Source organism: Halichoerus grypus, chromosome 9 (assembly GCF_964656455.1).
Source record: "Halichoerus grypus chromosome 9, mHalGry1.hap1.1, whole genome shotgun sequence".
NCBI lineage: Eukaryota > Metazoa > Chordata > Mammalia > Carnivora > Phocidae > Halichoerus > Halichoerus grypus.
Window position 1 is genome coordinate 102133868 of NC_135720.1, and position 13595 is coordinate 102147462.

General features: G+C 43.8%; 1 protein-coding gene and 1 long non-coding RNA gene across 2 annotated transcripts in view; one reads left to right on the top strand and one right to left on the bottom strand.

Moving 5' to 3' along the window:
* Positions 1–8755: 8755 nt before the first annotated feature.
* LOC118547485 (uncharacterized) lies at positions 8756–12651 on the bottom strand. Its single transcript, XR_013441248.1, has 2 exons — positions 12490–12651; positions 8756–12327 (listed from the first exon to the last, which is right to left on the bottom strand). It is a non-coding gene; the product is annotated as an uncharacterized LOC118547485 (long non-coding RNA).
* Positions 11508–13595, top strand: part of TNFRSF21 (TNF receptor superfamily member 21) — a 66601-nt gene continuing 64513 nt past the window's right edge. Inside the window, exon 1 of the mRNA XM_036110805.2 lies at positions 11508–11729. Coding sequence (XP_035966698.1) covers positions 11643–11729 — 87 coding nt within the window. The 5' untranslated portion in view covers positions 11508–11642. The remainder of the gene's footprint in view (positions 11730–13595) is intronic.

Genomic DNA, 13595 nt, shown 5'->3' on the forward strand with positions numbered 1-13595 from the left:
TTCCAGGTACTGTGAGGTGATACAAACATGAATAAGAAAGGTTTTTCCTTTCAAGGGGCTAATACTCTAGCTATATTCACATATAAGCTTATGGAAGTACAGTAACTATGATGCAGTGCAGACAGCCATGCATAAAAAGAGCATGTGTTAGAACCAAATAACCTAATTGTCCTTTCTACATGTGCTGGAGGTTTTTATATCTACAGAGGGTATGAGGATGTGGAGCAAAGTTGGCAGTCTTGACACCAGCCTTGGTCCAAGACACCACCCTCTCTAGTCTGGGTTATTTCAGTAACCTCTTAACTGGCAGTTAAGAGGTTACTGAAGTCTATCTTCAACACAACAGCCAGACTGATCCAGACCAACACACATCAGATCGTGAAACTCTGCCCAATGGCTTCCTGATTCACTGGGGAAAAGCCAATGTCTTATCCATGGTCCACAAGGCCCTCCAGGATCCTGTCCCTGTTGTCACTCTGTCCTCTCTCCTGCCACTCTCTAGCACTTGGCTTTCTCTTTCTTTCTTTCTTTCTTTTTCTTTCTTTCTTTCTTTCTTTCTTTCTTTCTTTCTTTCTTTCTTTCTTTCTTTCTTTCTTTCTTTCCTTTCCTTCTTTCTAAGATTTTATTTATTAATTTGAGAAAGACAGTGAGAGCATGAGATGGGGGGAGGGTCAGAGGGAGAAGCAGACTCCCCACTGAGCAGGGAGCCCAGCACGGGACTCAATCCCAGGACTCTGGGTTCATGACCTGAGCTGAAGGCAGAGGCTCAACGCACTGAGCCACCCAGGTGCCCCAGCACTTGGCTTTCTTAGGGTTCCTCCAAAATAACAGGAATACTTCCGCCAGGGCTTCGGCAGGTGTTGTTTCTCCCAGACATCTGCTTGGCTCCTTCCCTCCCTTTCCTCAGATCTTTATGCAAATATGGTCTTCCTTGATCACCTTATTTAGAAACTGCAATCTCTCTCTCTCTGCTTTGCCTTGTCACTATCATACGTAGAACTCTACCAGTTTGCTGGAGCTGCCATAACAAAGGACCACAGACTGGGGGGCTTACCAACAGAAATTTATTTTCTCGCAGTCCTAGAGGCTGGAAGTAAGAAAGCAAGGTGTGTGCAGGATTGGTTTCTTCTGAGGTCTCTCTCCTTGGCTTTAGATGGCTGCTGTCTCCCTGTGTCTTCACTTGGTCTTCCCTCTGTGTCTGTGTCCTCATCTCCTCTTCTTATGAAGAGTCATGTTGGAGTCGGTTTCAACTCAATGCCCTCATTTTACCTTCAATACCTCTTTAAAGACCCATCTCCAAATACAGTCACGTTCTGGGGTATTGGGGGGCGGACTTTAACGTATAAATTTGGGTGGGGGGGACACAATTCAGCCCATAAAAATTCCCTAAGTATTTGTTTTTATCTGTTTCTTAGTAAGTTCCAAGATGGGAGGGGTTATTGTCTGTTTTGTTTGTTGCCATGTACCCAGAACTCGGAAAAATGGCTGACCCATCATGGATGATTAATCAACACTTGAAATGAATAGGTAGTAAAGGAATAGACAAGAAAGCAAAAGGGATCTTTCAGTAGTTTGGATATGTCATGGCTGGGGGCAATGCACATTGCAAATTTAGAAAGCTGTCTTCAGTGAGGGTCAACTGGTCAGGAAGAGACAGATCTTAGCTTCTTCTCTGATCTTAGCTGATTCTTAGCTGGGTAGTGCTGCATTTCTCCAACTGTGTCTTTGTTCCTGCCACCAACAGGTGTCCTCCCCAAGGGGCTAGGAAAGATTGTAGCTTTATCACTTGGCCATGTGAGCTTGGACCAGTTGCTTGCCTCTCTGAAAATCTGTTTCTTCATCTGCGAAATATGGTTAAGGATTCTTGCCTCACAGGAATATGAGATATCTGTGAAAATGTCTGACATTCACTGGTATTCACTGGTATTCACTGGTATTCACTCAAGCTAAAGCTTCTGACCCATGAAATTTCAAGTTCTACCCTTCTCAGAACTCTACAGAGATAACACTCCAGCTCTTAACCCTGCTTCCCCATCCTTAAGGTCTGTTCTCTGCCTTCCAAATCCTTCCGTCTCAGCCCACTGACAGAAGAATTTGAAAAAGAAGCAATAGAAATGAGGGTGTGTGTGTGTTTTTTTTTCATGGTTAGTAAATAGATAAATTATTATATTAGGGAAACAGTAATTTAATGCCCTAAAATGAAACTCATTTTTATAATTACTTCGAAGAGAAAAATTGCATAAAATACCACTTTAGCAACCAATAAAATCTTGTACAACCTTTGCTTTTTAAAATAGTAAACAGCTCTACATTAAAGACAGAGTTTAACTGATTTGTGGCGTTAGACATATAAGTAGGATGGGTTTTCAAACAACACTGTTCATAAGTCATTTCTAGAAATGACTGCTTTAAGATAAAATATCTATTGTGCTCATCATTATGAATTCTTTATGTAGCATGAGTTTTAGTGCTGTGAAGAGGAAGGGCTGAAACAACATTTTTGGTTAAACTAAGCCTTTCAAATATTTTAAATATTTCAGTGAAATGATTCTTTTCCAAGCCAACTCTGGTTGTCCATTTTGCTTGAGAACAGACTTCAGATTCAAGCATATTACTTCAATTGAGCTTAAGGCATAATATGTATAGGATATCCTAAAATCTTAATGCAGTTTTAAGCTTTAATTACTGGAAAAGTGTATATGTTGCAAACAACAATAACAAATCATTTGAAAATGTTATTATTTCAATTATTTTACCCTTATGAATTTTGAATAATCCATGTTTTTTTTTAATTTTCTTTTTTGTTTTGGTCAATGTTTGCCATCTTCAGTTAGGGGGACAAAAATTAAAATTAGATGTGTATTATTCTAAAAAACAAAAAATGTCAGAACTGTACCAAAAAAGTTTAAAAATTAAACTTTCAAATGGTTTTTGGTAAGTTTGTAACATGTATACTTCTGCAAGTACTGATGTTTGAAACTGCCTTAAGACCTCTGGGGCACCCCTTGGAAAACACTCTGTACAGTAAGTGCTGTGAGGAATAAAAGTGAAAAAGATTTAATCAGAAGGGAAAATTTCCTCTCAAGAAAAAAAACCCCCTGTTCCTCAGCTCAGCTGCTGCAGGCAGGGGACCAAAGACCAATCATCTAGGAAACCATAAAGGCCTTTGAAGGGGTGAGGCAGGGTGTGTGTCGTGTGGGGAATTGGGATATGAGATTATATTACTGACATTTCCATCACTTAAATGACTCTGGATCCAGTTTTCTCTTGCTGATGAAGTTGTTTCTCCATCCATTTGTCAGAGGCTTTTAATGCTGCCCTTATCATTTATAAAAGCTGAAAGAATGGTTCACAAGAGGTGCTGCAGTATCTATCCGAGGGATCTTCTACAACCAATAACCTACTCTTGTGAGATAATCTACGTATTGGCTAAGCGGGTGAGCTATGAAGCCATAAGACTTGGGCTCAAATCCTGTCTCCACCTATGTCTGGGTATGTGACCATAAGCAAGTTACAAAACCTCTATAAGACTCAGTTTGCCCACTGGTACAAAGGGGATGATGAGGGACGCCTGGGTGGCTCAGTTGGTTAAGTGTCTGCCTTCAGCTCAGGTCATGATCCCAGGGTCCTGGGAGCCTGCTTCTCCCTCTCCCTCTGCCCCTCCCTGCTGCTTGTGTTCTCTCTCTCTCTCACTTTGCTCTCTCTCTCTCTATCAAATAGATAAATAAAATCTTTAAAAAAAAAGCAAGGGGTATGATGATTTTAATAATTCATACCCCAGAGGTCTCCTGTGTGGATCAAATGAAATAATGCATGTGAAGGGCTTCTGTGGCTCCTGGTCCATAGGAAGTGTCCAATACATGTTGCTGACTCTTAGTGTCACTCTGATTACAGTGGTCCAAACCCTGCCCCTGCTCCCATCATAAATGGAATCAGGTTTCTCCATTTGAGGTTGGCAAAAGGAGAAGACTGCTCCTTTGTTTTGCAAAATGCCTAATTGAAAGGCAAGGTTCTCAGTGTCAAGACGAAGGAAGCTAAAGGGCTGTACATAAAAAGTAAAGTATTTCTTCCCGAGGATGTATAGAGTTTTCCATGCAAAATAATTTGGGGTTATCTTGGATAGACCTTAGAAAGGTTTGGAGAAGTGCAGGGAGGCTGGGAAGAGGAAAGATGCTATAAAGGACTCGTAGAGAGGGCTGGCCCAAGAAGCAAGGTGGGAATCTTCAGGAGAGAGAAGGCTGCTTCGCTCAGACTCCCTTTAACAGGCAAATGGACTTCATCTAACTTTGTGTTGTGCTCCTGATCGTAACCACTACACTGCAGGGCCTCCCTCTGCTGGAAATCTCTTTCTTCAGGTCTTCCCAGATGGGGTCCCACTTGAAATGAATCTTTACTTCCTATACTCTACTACTGCACTATATTTGCATCTCATGTAACAATTATTTAGTCATTCAGTGAACATGCATTGCATAATCTGTGTGCCAGGCTCTGGCCAGTTATTTAAGGCAGAGTGTTAAAATCTGAATGTATTTCTTTGTTTCCAATAACATGTCTCTCAATAGTATTGCCAGCCCCTGAAGGCAGAAGTCACCATTATTCACCATTGTATGACTTACATTGCCTAGTATAATGCATTGAACATAGTCAGTCCTCAACAGATGTTTGCTGAATTGAATGGAATTAAATAAGAGAGGTGAAATATTTAGATGAGTCTTGATTGATGATTTCAACTGGTAGAGATTCCAGGCAGAGATAATGGACTCCACAAAATCACTTAGGAAAATGCGTGGTATGTGCTAGCAATAGTGAGAAGTTCTTATTCTCTGTAGCTAAGGGAGTGGTGGAGGATGATGCAGAAAAGGGAGGATGATGCAGAAAAGGGAGGTTGAGGCCATGCTGGAGAGAGCCGTAAAGGCCAAAACAAATATTTTATACTTAATTTTTCAATCAATGGGGAGCCATCAATTGTTCTTCAGCAAACGTGAGGAATAACTAAACCCATGATTTAGGAAGCAGACTTTGGCCACGGTGTGTAAGAGTGTTAGGGCAGGTGAGCTAAAGAGAAGTAGGCCAAGAATCACACTAATTAGTTAGTCTAAGCAAAGATGTTAAAAACTTCGATTAGATTGTAGAGAGAAATGGAAATAGATACAAAGACAGAGGAGACTTTGGTAAAGTACAGGTCTTAGCACGAAAGTAGATGTGAAGGCTGGGAGGTGGGAGAGAGAAGGCAAAGAAAAGGAGGAGTCAGGGATGGTTTAGGAATCCAGGCCTGTGGATGAGAAAAATGTGGTGCCATTAACAAAAACAGTGATTGCAAAGAGAGGCATTGGTTTATTTAGGAAAGAAATGGAGAAATGTAAGGGTTTCTTTGTTTATACATTTACTTAATTTATTTATGTATTTAAGGATGAAGGTCCTTGGATATTATAGGGATGGGGAAAACCAGAAAAGAGAGATTTTTGAGATGCAGGGGGAGAAAGAGTCATGATTTTAGAGGCAGGAGTGGTGAACTCAAGACCATAAAAGAAAGCATCAGCCTTGGCAAGGACAGGTGCTTCAAGGACTGAAACGAAGTAACAACGAAAGAAAAGGAGGCGAAGTCAGAGAACTACTCAGGCTCATGGAGAAGCTTACATTGCAGAACCGTGATCAGCAAGATGGTCTGACAAGGGTGAAGGGGCCAAGGTGGGGGGAGAGGATTTGAGGGAAAGAGAAGTGTAAGAAAAAAGCCCAATTGCCACCACAGAGCATGCTCACCGTAACTACTTAGTCATTGAGTGGATAGGAAAGTCAGGCAGAGAGAGCAGGTGAGGAAAGGTGAGGAGCCAATGACTTGATAAATCCCAAAATGGAAAAGCAACTCCTGAACAGAAGGGAATTGTGCTCCATCGTGCTCCCTCCACACCTCCCTGCATCTGAGCGGACTTCCTCCTCCCCGAGTACTTTCTTCTTCAATCTTGTCACCTTCAGACTTTAAACAACTTGAACCCCTCTGGGCCAGGAGAAAGTATGCTGTTGGAGCCAATTAGAATCCTAGGACTTCGGTAGTCGAAAGAACAACAAATGATCACTTAGTCCATCTTTATCATTTTGCACATCAGGAAGCTTAAACAAACCCAAACAGACATAGAGCAGGGCAGTATCTTGTCCAAATTTGCACAGCTGGCTAATGCCCGAACCAAGATCAGGAGTCACATTGCCTGTTGTAACTTTCTTGACACTACATTGCATTATATCAGAGTAAGCATTTTTTTTTTTATCTGTTCTAACCCCAAATTCTAATGTGTCTATGAAGAAATATTATACTTTTCCCACCTTTCTGTAATTAGAGTAATTTATGAAAGATTATCCTCTCAAAAGGGGACTGGAGAAGGGGAGTTGATTTACTGAGTACATACTGAAGGATAAGCACTGTGCTAGGGATTTTACATATCTTAATCCATTTATTTCCTCATATCACCACTGTGAGCTAGTTATGTCTTACAAATGGAGAAGTTCAAAAAGATTAAGGTACTTTCTCATACCCACCCAATTAATAAATGGTATAACAGAGATTTGATCCCATATCTGGTGACTCCTCAGACTCACTGTTTTTCAATTAAACTATTAAATGTTAAATATAAAAATATAAATATATTTTATAAATATATATGATATCTAAAATTATATAATAATATATTTATAAATATATGAATATATAAATGAAATGTAAAACTATAAAACTTTCTTATCAACTCTCACATGAAGTGAAAAATTATTTAGGGCCCTGGGTGGAAAACTTATGGCAAAATGAAAATATTTTAGGCGTGGACTCTTAAAGTGCATGGATGATGGGCAATTCAAGGTGAGCCCCATTTTTCCCAGTGCCCATGTTCTCTCCTTCAGGGAAATGAACTAATTTAATCACCTCACTATTCTTGGGAGTGAGACCAAGGTGTCAGACCTTCAAAGGATTGTCTCTTATTTTTCAAATCATCCCTCTCTTATCATTCAAGAGAGAAGGAAGCTTCTGGAACTGTGCCTGCTTTGCGAGTCTATTCCCATTTGATCTTATCCCAGAGTGCCTTCTTTGTAGAATGTCACCATGGAGACTTGATCAAACTTCATGCTCATGCACTTAATCTTGCAATCTGTTGCTGAATGGCTTATATTCCCTCTTAGGCCAAAGAACGGCAAGCTCATAAATGAATTTTTGAAGGAAACAGAGCTGCGGACAAAATGTTTAACCCAAGTGTGGGACGTGGCACTTTGGTAATATACAAGATTAAATCTACTGTTGCATCACACAATGCAGGATGTTTAAATTAAGGCTTGGAAAAAGAAAATGTACAATCAGGTGTGTTAACTATTCTGCTGCTTGTCAAATTTTCCAAGTTTGTTTCACTCAACCAATATTTACTGAGTTAGTTAAATATCTTGACTCCTGGCTATGGAGATATAAAGAGGATTAAGATACAGACTTTGGCTCCAAAGAGCTCAAAATTTGTCTAGGGACATGGAGAGGTAAGCGAACTATAGTATCATGTCATACATGTTGTAACAGAGCCATCTGGGAAAAAATGAGAGGCAGGAACAACTAAGTCTTTCCAAATGAGGGTAGAGAAGGTGAAGGGAGGACGTCACGGAAGGCTTCCTAGATGAAGTACCACTTGAAGTTGGTCTTAAAGGGTGGATTCACAGGAATTCCAAAGCAGAGGAGGGAAAATAAAAAGAAAACAAGACCTAACAAAGGTGTGGAAGAATCACAGGGACGAGGTAGTCAAGAAACACAGTGATCTAATGGGGTTACTATGTAGACCTTGGGGTCTGTAGGGCTTGGCAACAATGGGGATAGAAAGCTGAGCTGGGTATAGGAAGTAAAGGCTCTGTGTGTCATATTTGTGATGTTTACTCAACCTTGTGGCAGCGGCGAGGGTTGAATCATAAGCAGAGTTCAGAATGTGAAGTTTTTTTAGGACTTTGAACTTCAAATTGGGAATAATGAGGGTTCCTTGTTGGGCTTTTGGCAAGGGAATGACATGATCAGACTTGGGTTGTAAAAAGCTCATTTTCCTTAGGGTGAGAAGAAGAGATTTATTGCAGAACTGAGAGGTCCAGGCAAAACCAGAGGCAGGGATGTCAATCATGAGGTTTGTGTATAGGTAAGAGGCGGAAGGGATATATAGGAGGAGCAAGGGGAAAAAATTTGACATAGAATCAGATCAGAATTGATTGAGATAGAATTAGAAGGTCTCAGTAAAGTTTGAATAGCAGGGGTGAAGGATAGCTAAGATCTAGTCAATGGGAAGGTTTTTCAGAAGACACACATGACCATTCTGCTTGCCAGAAACAGGAGTCTGGTGCATGCTTAGGAGCACTGGAGGCTGGGAAAGGTAGTCTTTTATTCTGGGCAGCTGCATGAGAGTTGAAAGAGGTGGGCACCTGTAATGGGGGTACAATAGCAACCTTTACTACCCACACCCACTATACTATTTCCCCTCCCTGAGACTGTGAACTCAAAAACAGGATCACTTCTTATTATTGTTTGTGCAGTATCCGACACATAATAGATACTTGGTACATGTTGCACTGAAAGAACCTTGCCGTTGCTTAGACAAGTGTCATGCTCTTCTGCCCTCTGAGCTTGGCTTCAGCTGATTCTTTTACCTTCTGCGTGCTCATATCTATTCCTGTCAATTCCTGCCATTCCATCACAAGGATCAGCTCAGAATGTGGACAATGCTATTTTCGTTATAAAAACTGAGTACTCACATTGTTGAAAATTGAAAATTTATTAGAACTGTCCAAAGTGTGCAGGATAAATAAAAGTATAAGGCAAAACTGAAGGCAAGATGGTAACTTTGGTGATTTCTCCAGTGTCCAAATATGTAATAAGGATAACTAAATCCTTATTACATAAGACAAAGAAAGACAAAGAAATGGACAAATTGGAAGACTGAATAAGCAGATTGTCTGGAAATACATTAGGGAGAGAAAGGAATCAACGATGATTTTGAAACTAGAAGACTAGGAGAAATGTATAGCACTGGCAGAAATTTTAAAAAAGCCCAAAGCTGGAATGTGTGTAAGGAGATGGGGGCTGGAGAGTGATATAATGGCAAAGATATGATAAAGCTAATCCTCATGGATTATTGGATTTCCCTCCTTTCCTAGAAAATAAACATGTCTAAGTGACCATATTGAAAATGTGGCAATGAGTTAATCTCTAGTTGGAGAATTTTTACAGTGAAATAAAAGCATTTATATATTTTAATTCAAAGTAATAAAGTTTTACACCCTGATAGATTCAAATTATTCATAATCCATTTATGACTCGTATAGAGGGACATTTGCTTAAGTGTTAGTGGTAAACAGGATTGAGGGAATTTTTCATCCCACAAAATGGATATTCAGTTTCAACTTGATGCGATCAATACTACGTCAGGAAATGATAAAATTCCCAAGTGGTGAAAGCACAATTCAAACTTCTTTTGGGTATTAGGAAGAGAGATAGTTAAGAAAGGACTCCTCATGCCTACATAGTAACCCAAATTCTAAACCTGAAATTTGCTAACTTCATGGAGCACATCAATCAGATCCAACTTCGAGTAGGTTTGGTTGTAAGGAGTTAAATGCACAGCTAACAGACCACTGTTTTCACCCTCCACCCCCCCCTTTTTTTTACACCTATGTAAGTTCTTTTTAAAAAACATGATGATATTGACCAGTCATTTGAATTTTTAAAGAAATAATTGAAACTGTTATATATGGAGACCCAATAGGTAACCCTCACTCTTTTGAAATCCTGGAAGTAGCTAGAGATATTCAAATCCAAACATTACGGTCTCCCCAAAGCCACATATTTAGAGATAATATTTTTTAGAACTTCTTTGGATTTCACCAGAGGTTATATATTATGGCTTTTCCTGCCTCCAATATTTATGGATAATCCTTTTCTTTACTAATAGATGTTTGAAATAAGAGATTGGAAGGAATCTTCATATTTTTTATCATCTTCGAGGTATGCACAGAACAAAGGCCAAAGCACAATATATTCATCAGAAAATGAAGAGTTCACGCTGGTATTTTATAGAAGGTTATCTTCAGGAGTACTGGAGTAGTGAGTCTTGAAGCTGGTAATTGAGAAAGTGTGTTTATATGGAAATAGAAGGGTCCTGGGAAGTTAGACTAAGCCCAGTATCACCCGGGCTCACAAATGACTGATGGGCTGACATGGTGAAAGTGGTAATTTCAATATAGTATACTGTGAACTGTCAGTAGCTAGATGATGGACACCACTGTCCCAGACATGGTGGTCATGGTCAGGGGACTGACTCCCTGCAGGTGAAACAAGGAAAGGGATGCCAGGTCCTACCTCACATTCAGAAAAGTAAGAGATGTCAACCAGCCAAGATAATGTTCTGGTTGTTCTTACTTCTGAAGCAGCGTGCTAACTTCCTTTCTACCCACCCACAACCCACAAAGACATTTGAAACTCAACTCAAAAATTTTAACGCTTTTTGGGGGAAAGAATTTTTTTTTTTTTTTAATCTCTGTGATAATCGGATTCAAAACACTGGATCCTTAATTAGGAAGATGCACCTGCCTACACATTTCAAGGATTTCCAAGGCCTCTCAAAGACCACCCACGGACCCAACTCCACGGACTCTGAGTTTGGAACTCTTACTCTGGACTTCCTTAACTGCATTCATTAGCCTAGAAGTTTTCAAACTTTGCTCCATGTTAAAAATCACCCGGACAACCTTTAAAACCCCAATACTCGGGCCACACTCCATTTTCGATTAAATCAGAATCTCTGGGGTGGGACCATTCATACATGCATATGTTTTCAACTCTCTAGGTTTGAGAACCAAGTCACCGGTATATTTTTGGCACGCAGTTGATCTAAGTGTTCCATGGTCATCGGCTGTTTTTAATCACTGCCGTCAAAAACAGCAGAACGGCGCCTGTCGCAGAAATAATTTACTTAGAATCATCTTAGAAAAAAGTAAGTAAATTTGGGTCAGGGGTGTGCATACCTCCGCAGCGGTTCCTCTGGGTCAATAAGCTGCTGCAATTTCTTCAGCCAACGCCAAGGGGCACCCTCTCCCTCCTCGCTCTACTTGGAACGCCTTCCCAGTTCCGATCGCACAAAGAGCCCGGCCTCCTCCCGGGTGACATCACAAAAGGCCGATTCCCCCGCCCCTTCGGCGCCACCACGTGTGTCCCCGCGCCCCGCGGCCACCCGACTCAGTCCCTGGCCGGCCGGTCTGGGCAGCGGTGGAGGGTGGTTGGCAGTGGCTGGAGGCTTCGCTATGGGAAGTTGTTCCTTTGCTCTCTCGCGCCCAGCCCTCCTCCCTGGTTCTCCGCAGCCGCTGTCGGAGGAGAGCACAGGGAGGCGCGGGCTGCAGCGGCCGCTGCTTCTCCCCGCCCGGGCGGCCGCGCCGCTGGGCAGGTGCTGAGCGCCCCCGGAGCCTCCCTCGCCGCCTCCCTCCTTGCCCGGCTGCCCGGCTGCCGCAGTGCACATGGGGTGTTGGAGGTAGATGGGCTCCCGGCCCGGGAGGCGGCGGTGGATGCGGCGCTGGGCAGAAGCAGCCGCCGACTCCAGCTGCCGGGGGGCCACGCGCCCCGGGCGCCCCTGCGAGCCCCGGGCTCAGCCATGGGGACCTCCGCGAGCAGCAGCACCGCCCTCGCCTCCTGCAGCCGCGTCGCCGGAGCTACGATGATCGCGGGCTCCCTTCTCCTGGTGAGCGCGCTGGGGGACCCGGGGCGGCGGCCGCGCCAGAGCCGAAGGCGCCGCTCTTCGGGAGCGGGGCTGGTCCCCGGGCGGGGGCTGCGGGGAGGCGAGGGGTCGACCCGGCTGGGTGGGGAGGGAGGGGGGCTTGCAAGCAGGGGAAGGTACCGGGTCGTTTGGGGGAGCCACCAGGCTCAGCCGGGACTCTGGAACGAAGGCGAACTGTTTTCCTCGCAGTCTGGCTGCGCTGGAGGAGGCGCTAGAGGTGGCCACCCGGCTTCCTGCGCATTTCAGGGCTTTCCCCCCTACTCGGACCCCTGGTGCCCCGAGCCCTCTCCGCACACGCCCCCGCTCCCCCACCCCCCAGCCACCGGCTGCTGCCCACTCCGCGTGGTGTGGGGCCGGAGCTGCGGTGCCGGGCGGCGAGGGCTGGCGGCGGCGGCCGCTTTGTTGCAGCTGCAGTGTCATGTCGGGATGCTACCGCAGTGGGAGAGTGGTACCGGTGCGCGCCGGCCGCTGGAGACCCGGGTGCGTCCGCGCGGTGCATTCCCGAGCGGGGCGCAAAGCTCCTCCCCCACCTCGCCTCCTTGGCTCGGGTGGGTCCCAGTTTCTGCACGCCAAAAAAAAGAACCCTTAGTTAGACCCACTCTCAGGCGCCTCCAAAGCGCCGGCTCCCAGCCAGCCAGCACGCTGGCACTTGAGTGGGGGGAGGGGGAGAGGGATCTACATAAAGGAAGATGAATTTCTCCAGTCTTTCCTATCTCTCGTTTACCTGTGGCCAGGCAGGTGACCCTGCAAAGTGGAGCAGGTTCCTTCTTCAGCACCCAAGCTGCATTCAGCTCCAAGGCGTGTCCTATACCTCTCCCCCCACTCCGCCCCTTACCTGGTCAAAGCCTGAAACCACCCTTGACCCAAAACTGATCCCCAACTTCCCACAGATCACTTCCCCTTTCCAAAAGTTAAAGGGGAGGGGCCGAGTTACGTGGAAGAAAATTTATTTGAGCTCAAACCCTTGAGCCACCATAAGCTTCCCATGACTATCTTTTTGTCTCTTCAGGGAGGACAGAGATTCTTAGCTGAAACCCAAACAAAAACAAAAGACAAGAGCCTATTTTCACGGCAGGGCTGTGTAAGGGAAAGGCAGGCTTGCTGTCTCCTTCCCAAAAAGGGCTTAATGCCTGGTCAGCCAAGATCTCTTAGATCCCAGGGCATTGCAGTTGCTATGGCCTGGGAATTCATCCTACAGACGCTCTGGTTCCCTGTGTGAGTGTGTTTTAAGGGGGAAAGAGAGACTAAAGAAAACTTTGGTGCTGTTAGCATTTATAATGAGGCAAGTCCCAGTCTCCTTTCAGAGAGTCTTTTCTGTCCATTTATAGTAATGGCAAAATCATGATCTATATCCTCCAAACAAGTGTGGGGGCTGCTGAGCAGTAAGGAGGGGGTCTCTTCCAGTAGTGAACCTGGATTGACAGTGTTGGTGTGTAGAGAAACCCATTTCAGTCCCTGGAACACTGACTCTAACATCAGTGGAGTTAAATCAATCCTTGCGTTTCCTCCTTCCATCTACTACTCTACCCCCCCCCACCCCATGCCTGTCCCCTCCCTCCAACATATCTGATTATTACATGCCCCACAGAGTCCACTCCTAGATTAAATCTTAAGTCGGTGTGATATTTCATTCATTTTACAATTGAACATGAGATAGGTGTTTCAAAGTAAGGTCTCCTTGTAATGAAAGTGTAGGTTGCTTTAACCAACTGAGAAAGAGCCCAGTTCCTTTTTTTAAATCATTAAGCTCAGTTTATCTAAAAATTGTGCACTAGATTTGCAACTAAAGACCTGAGAATTTAAGTTTGGCTGTCTTTTAAAAAAATGAAA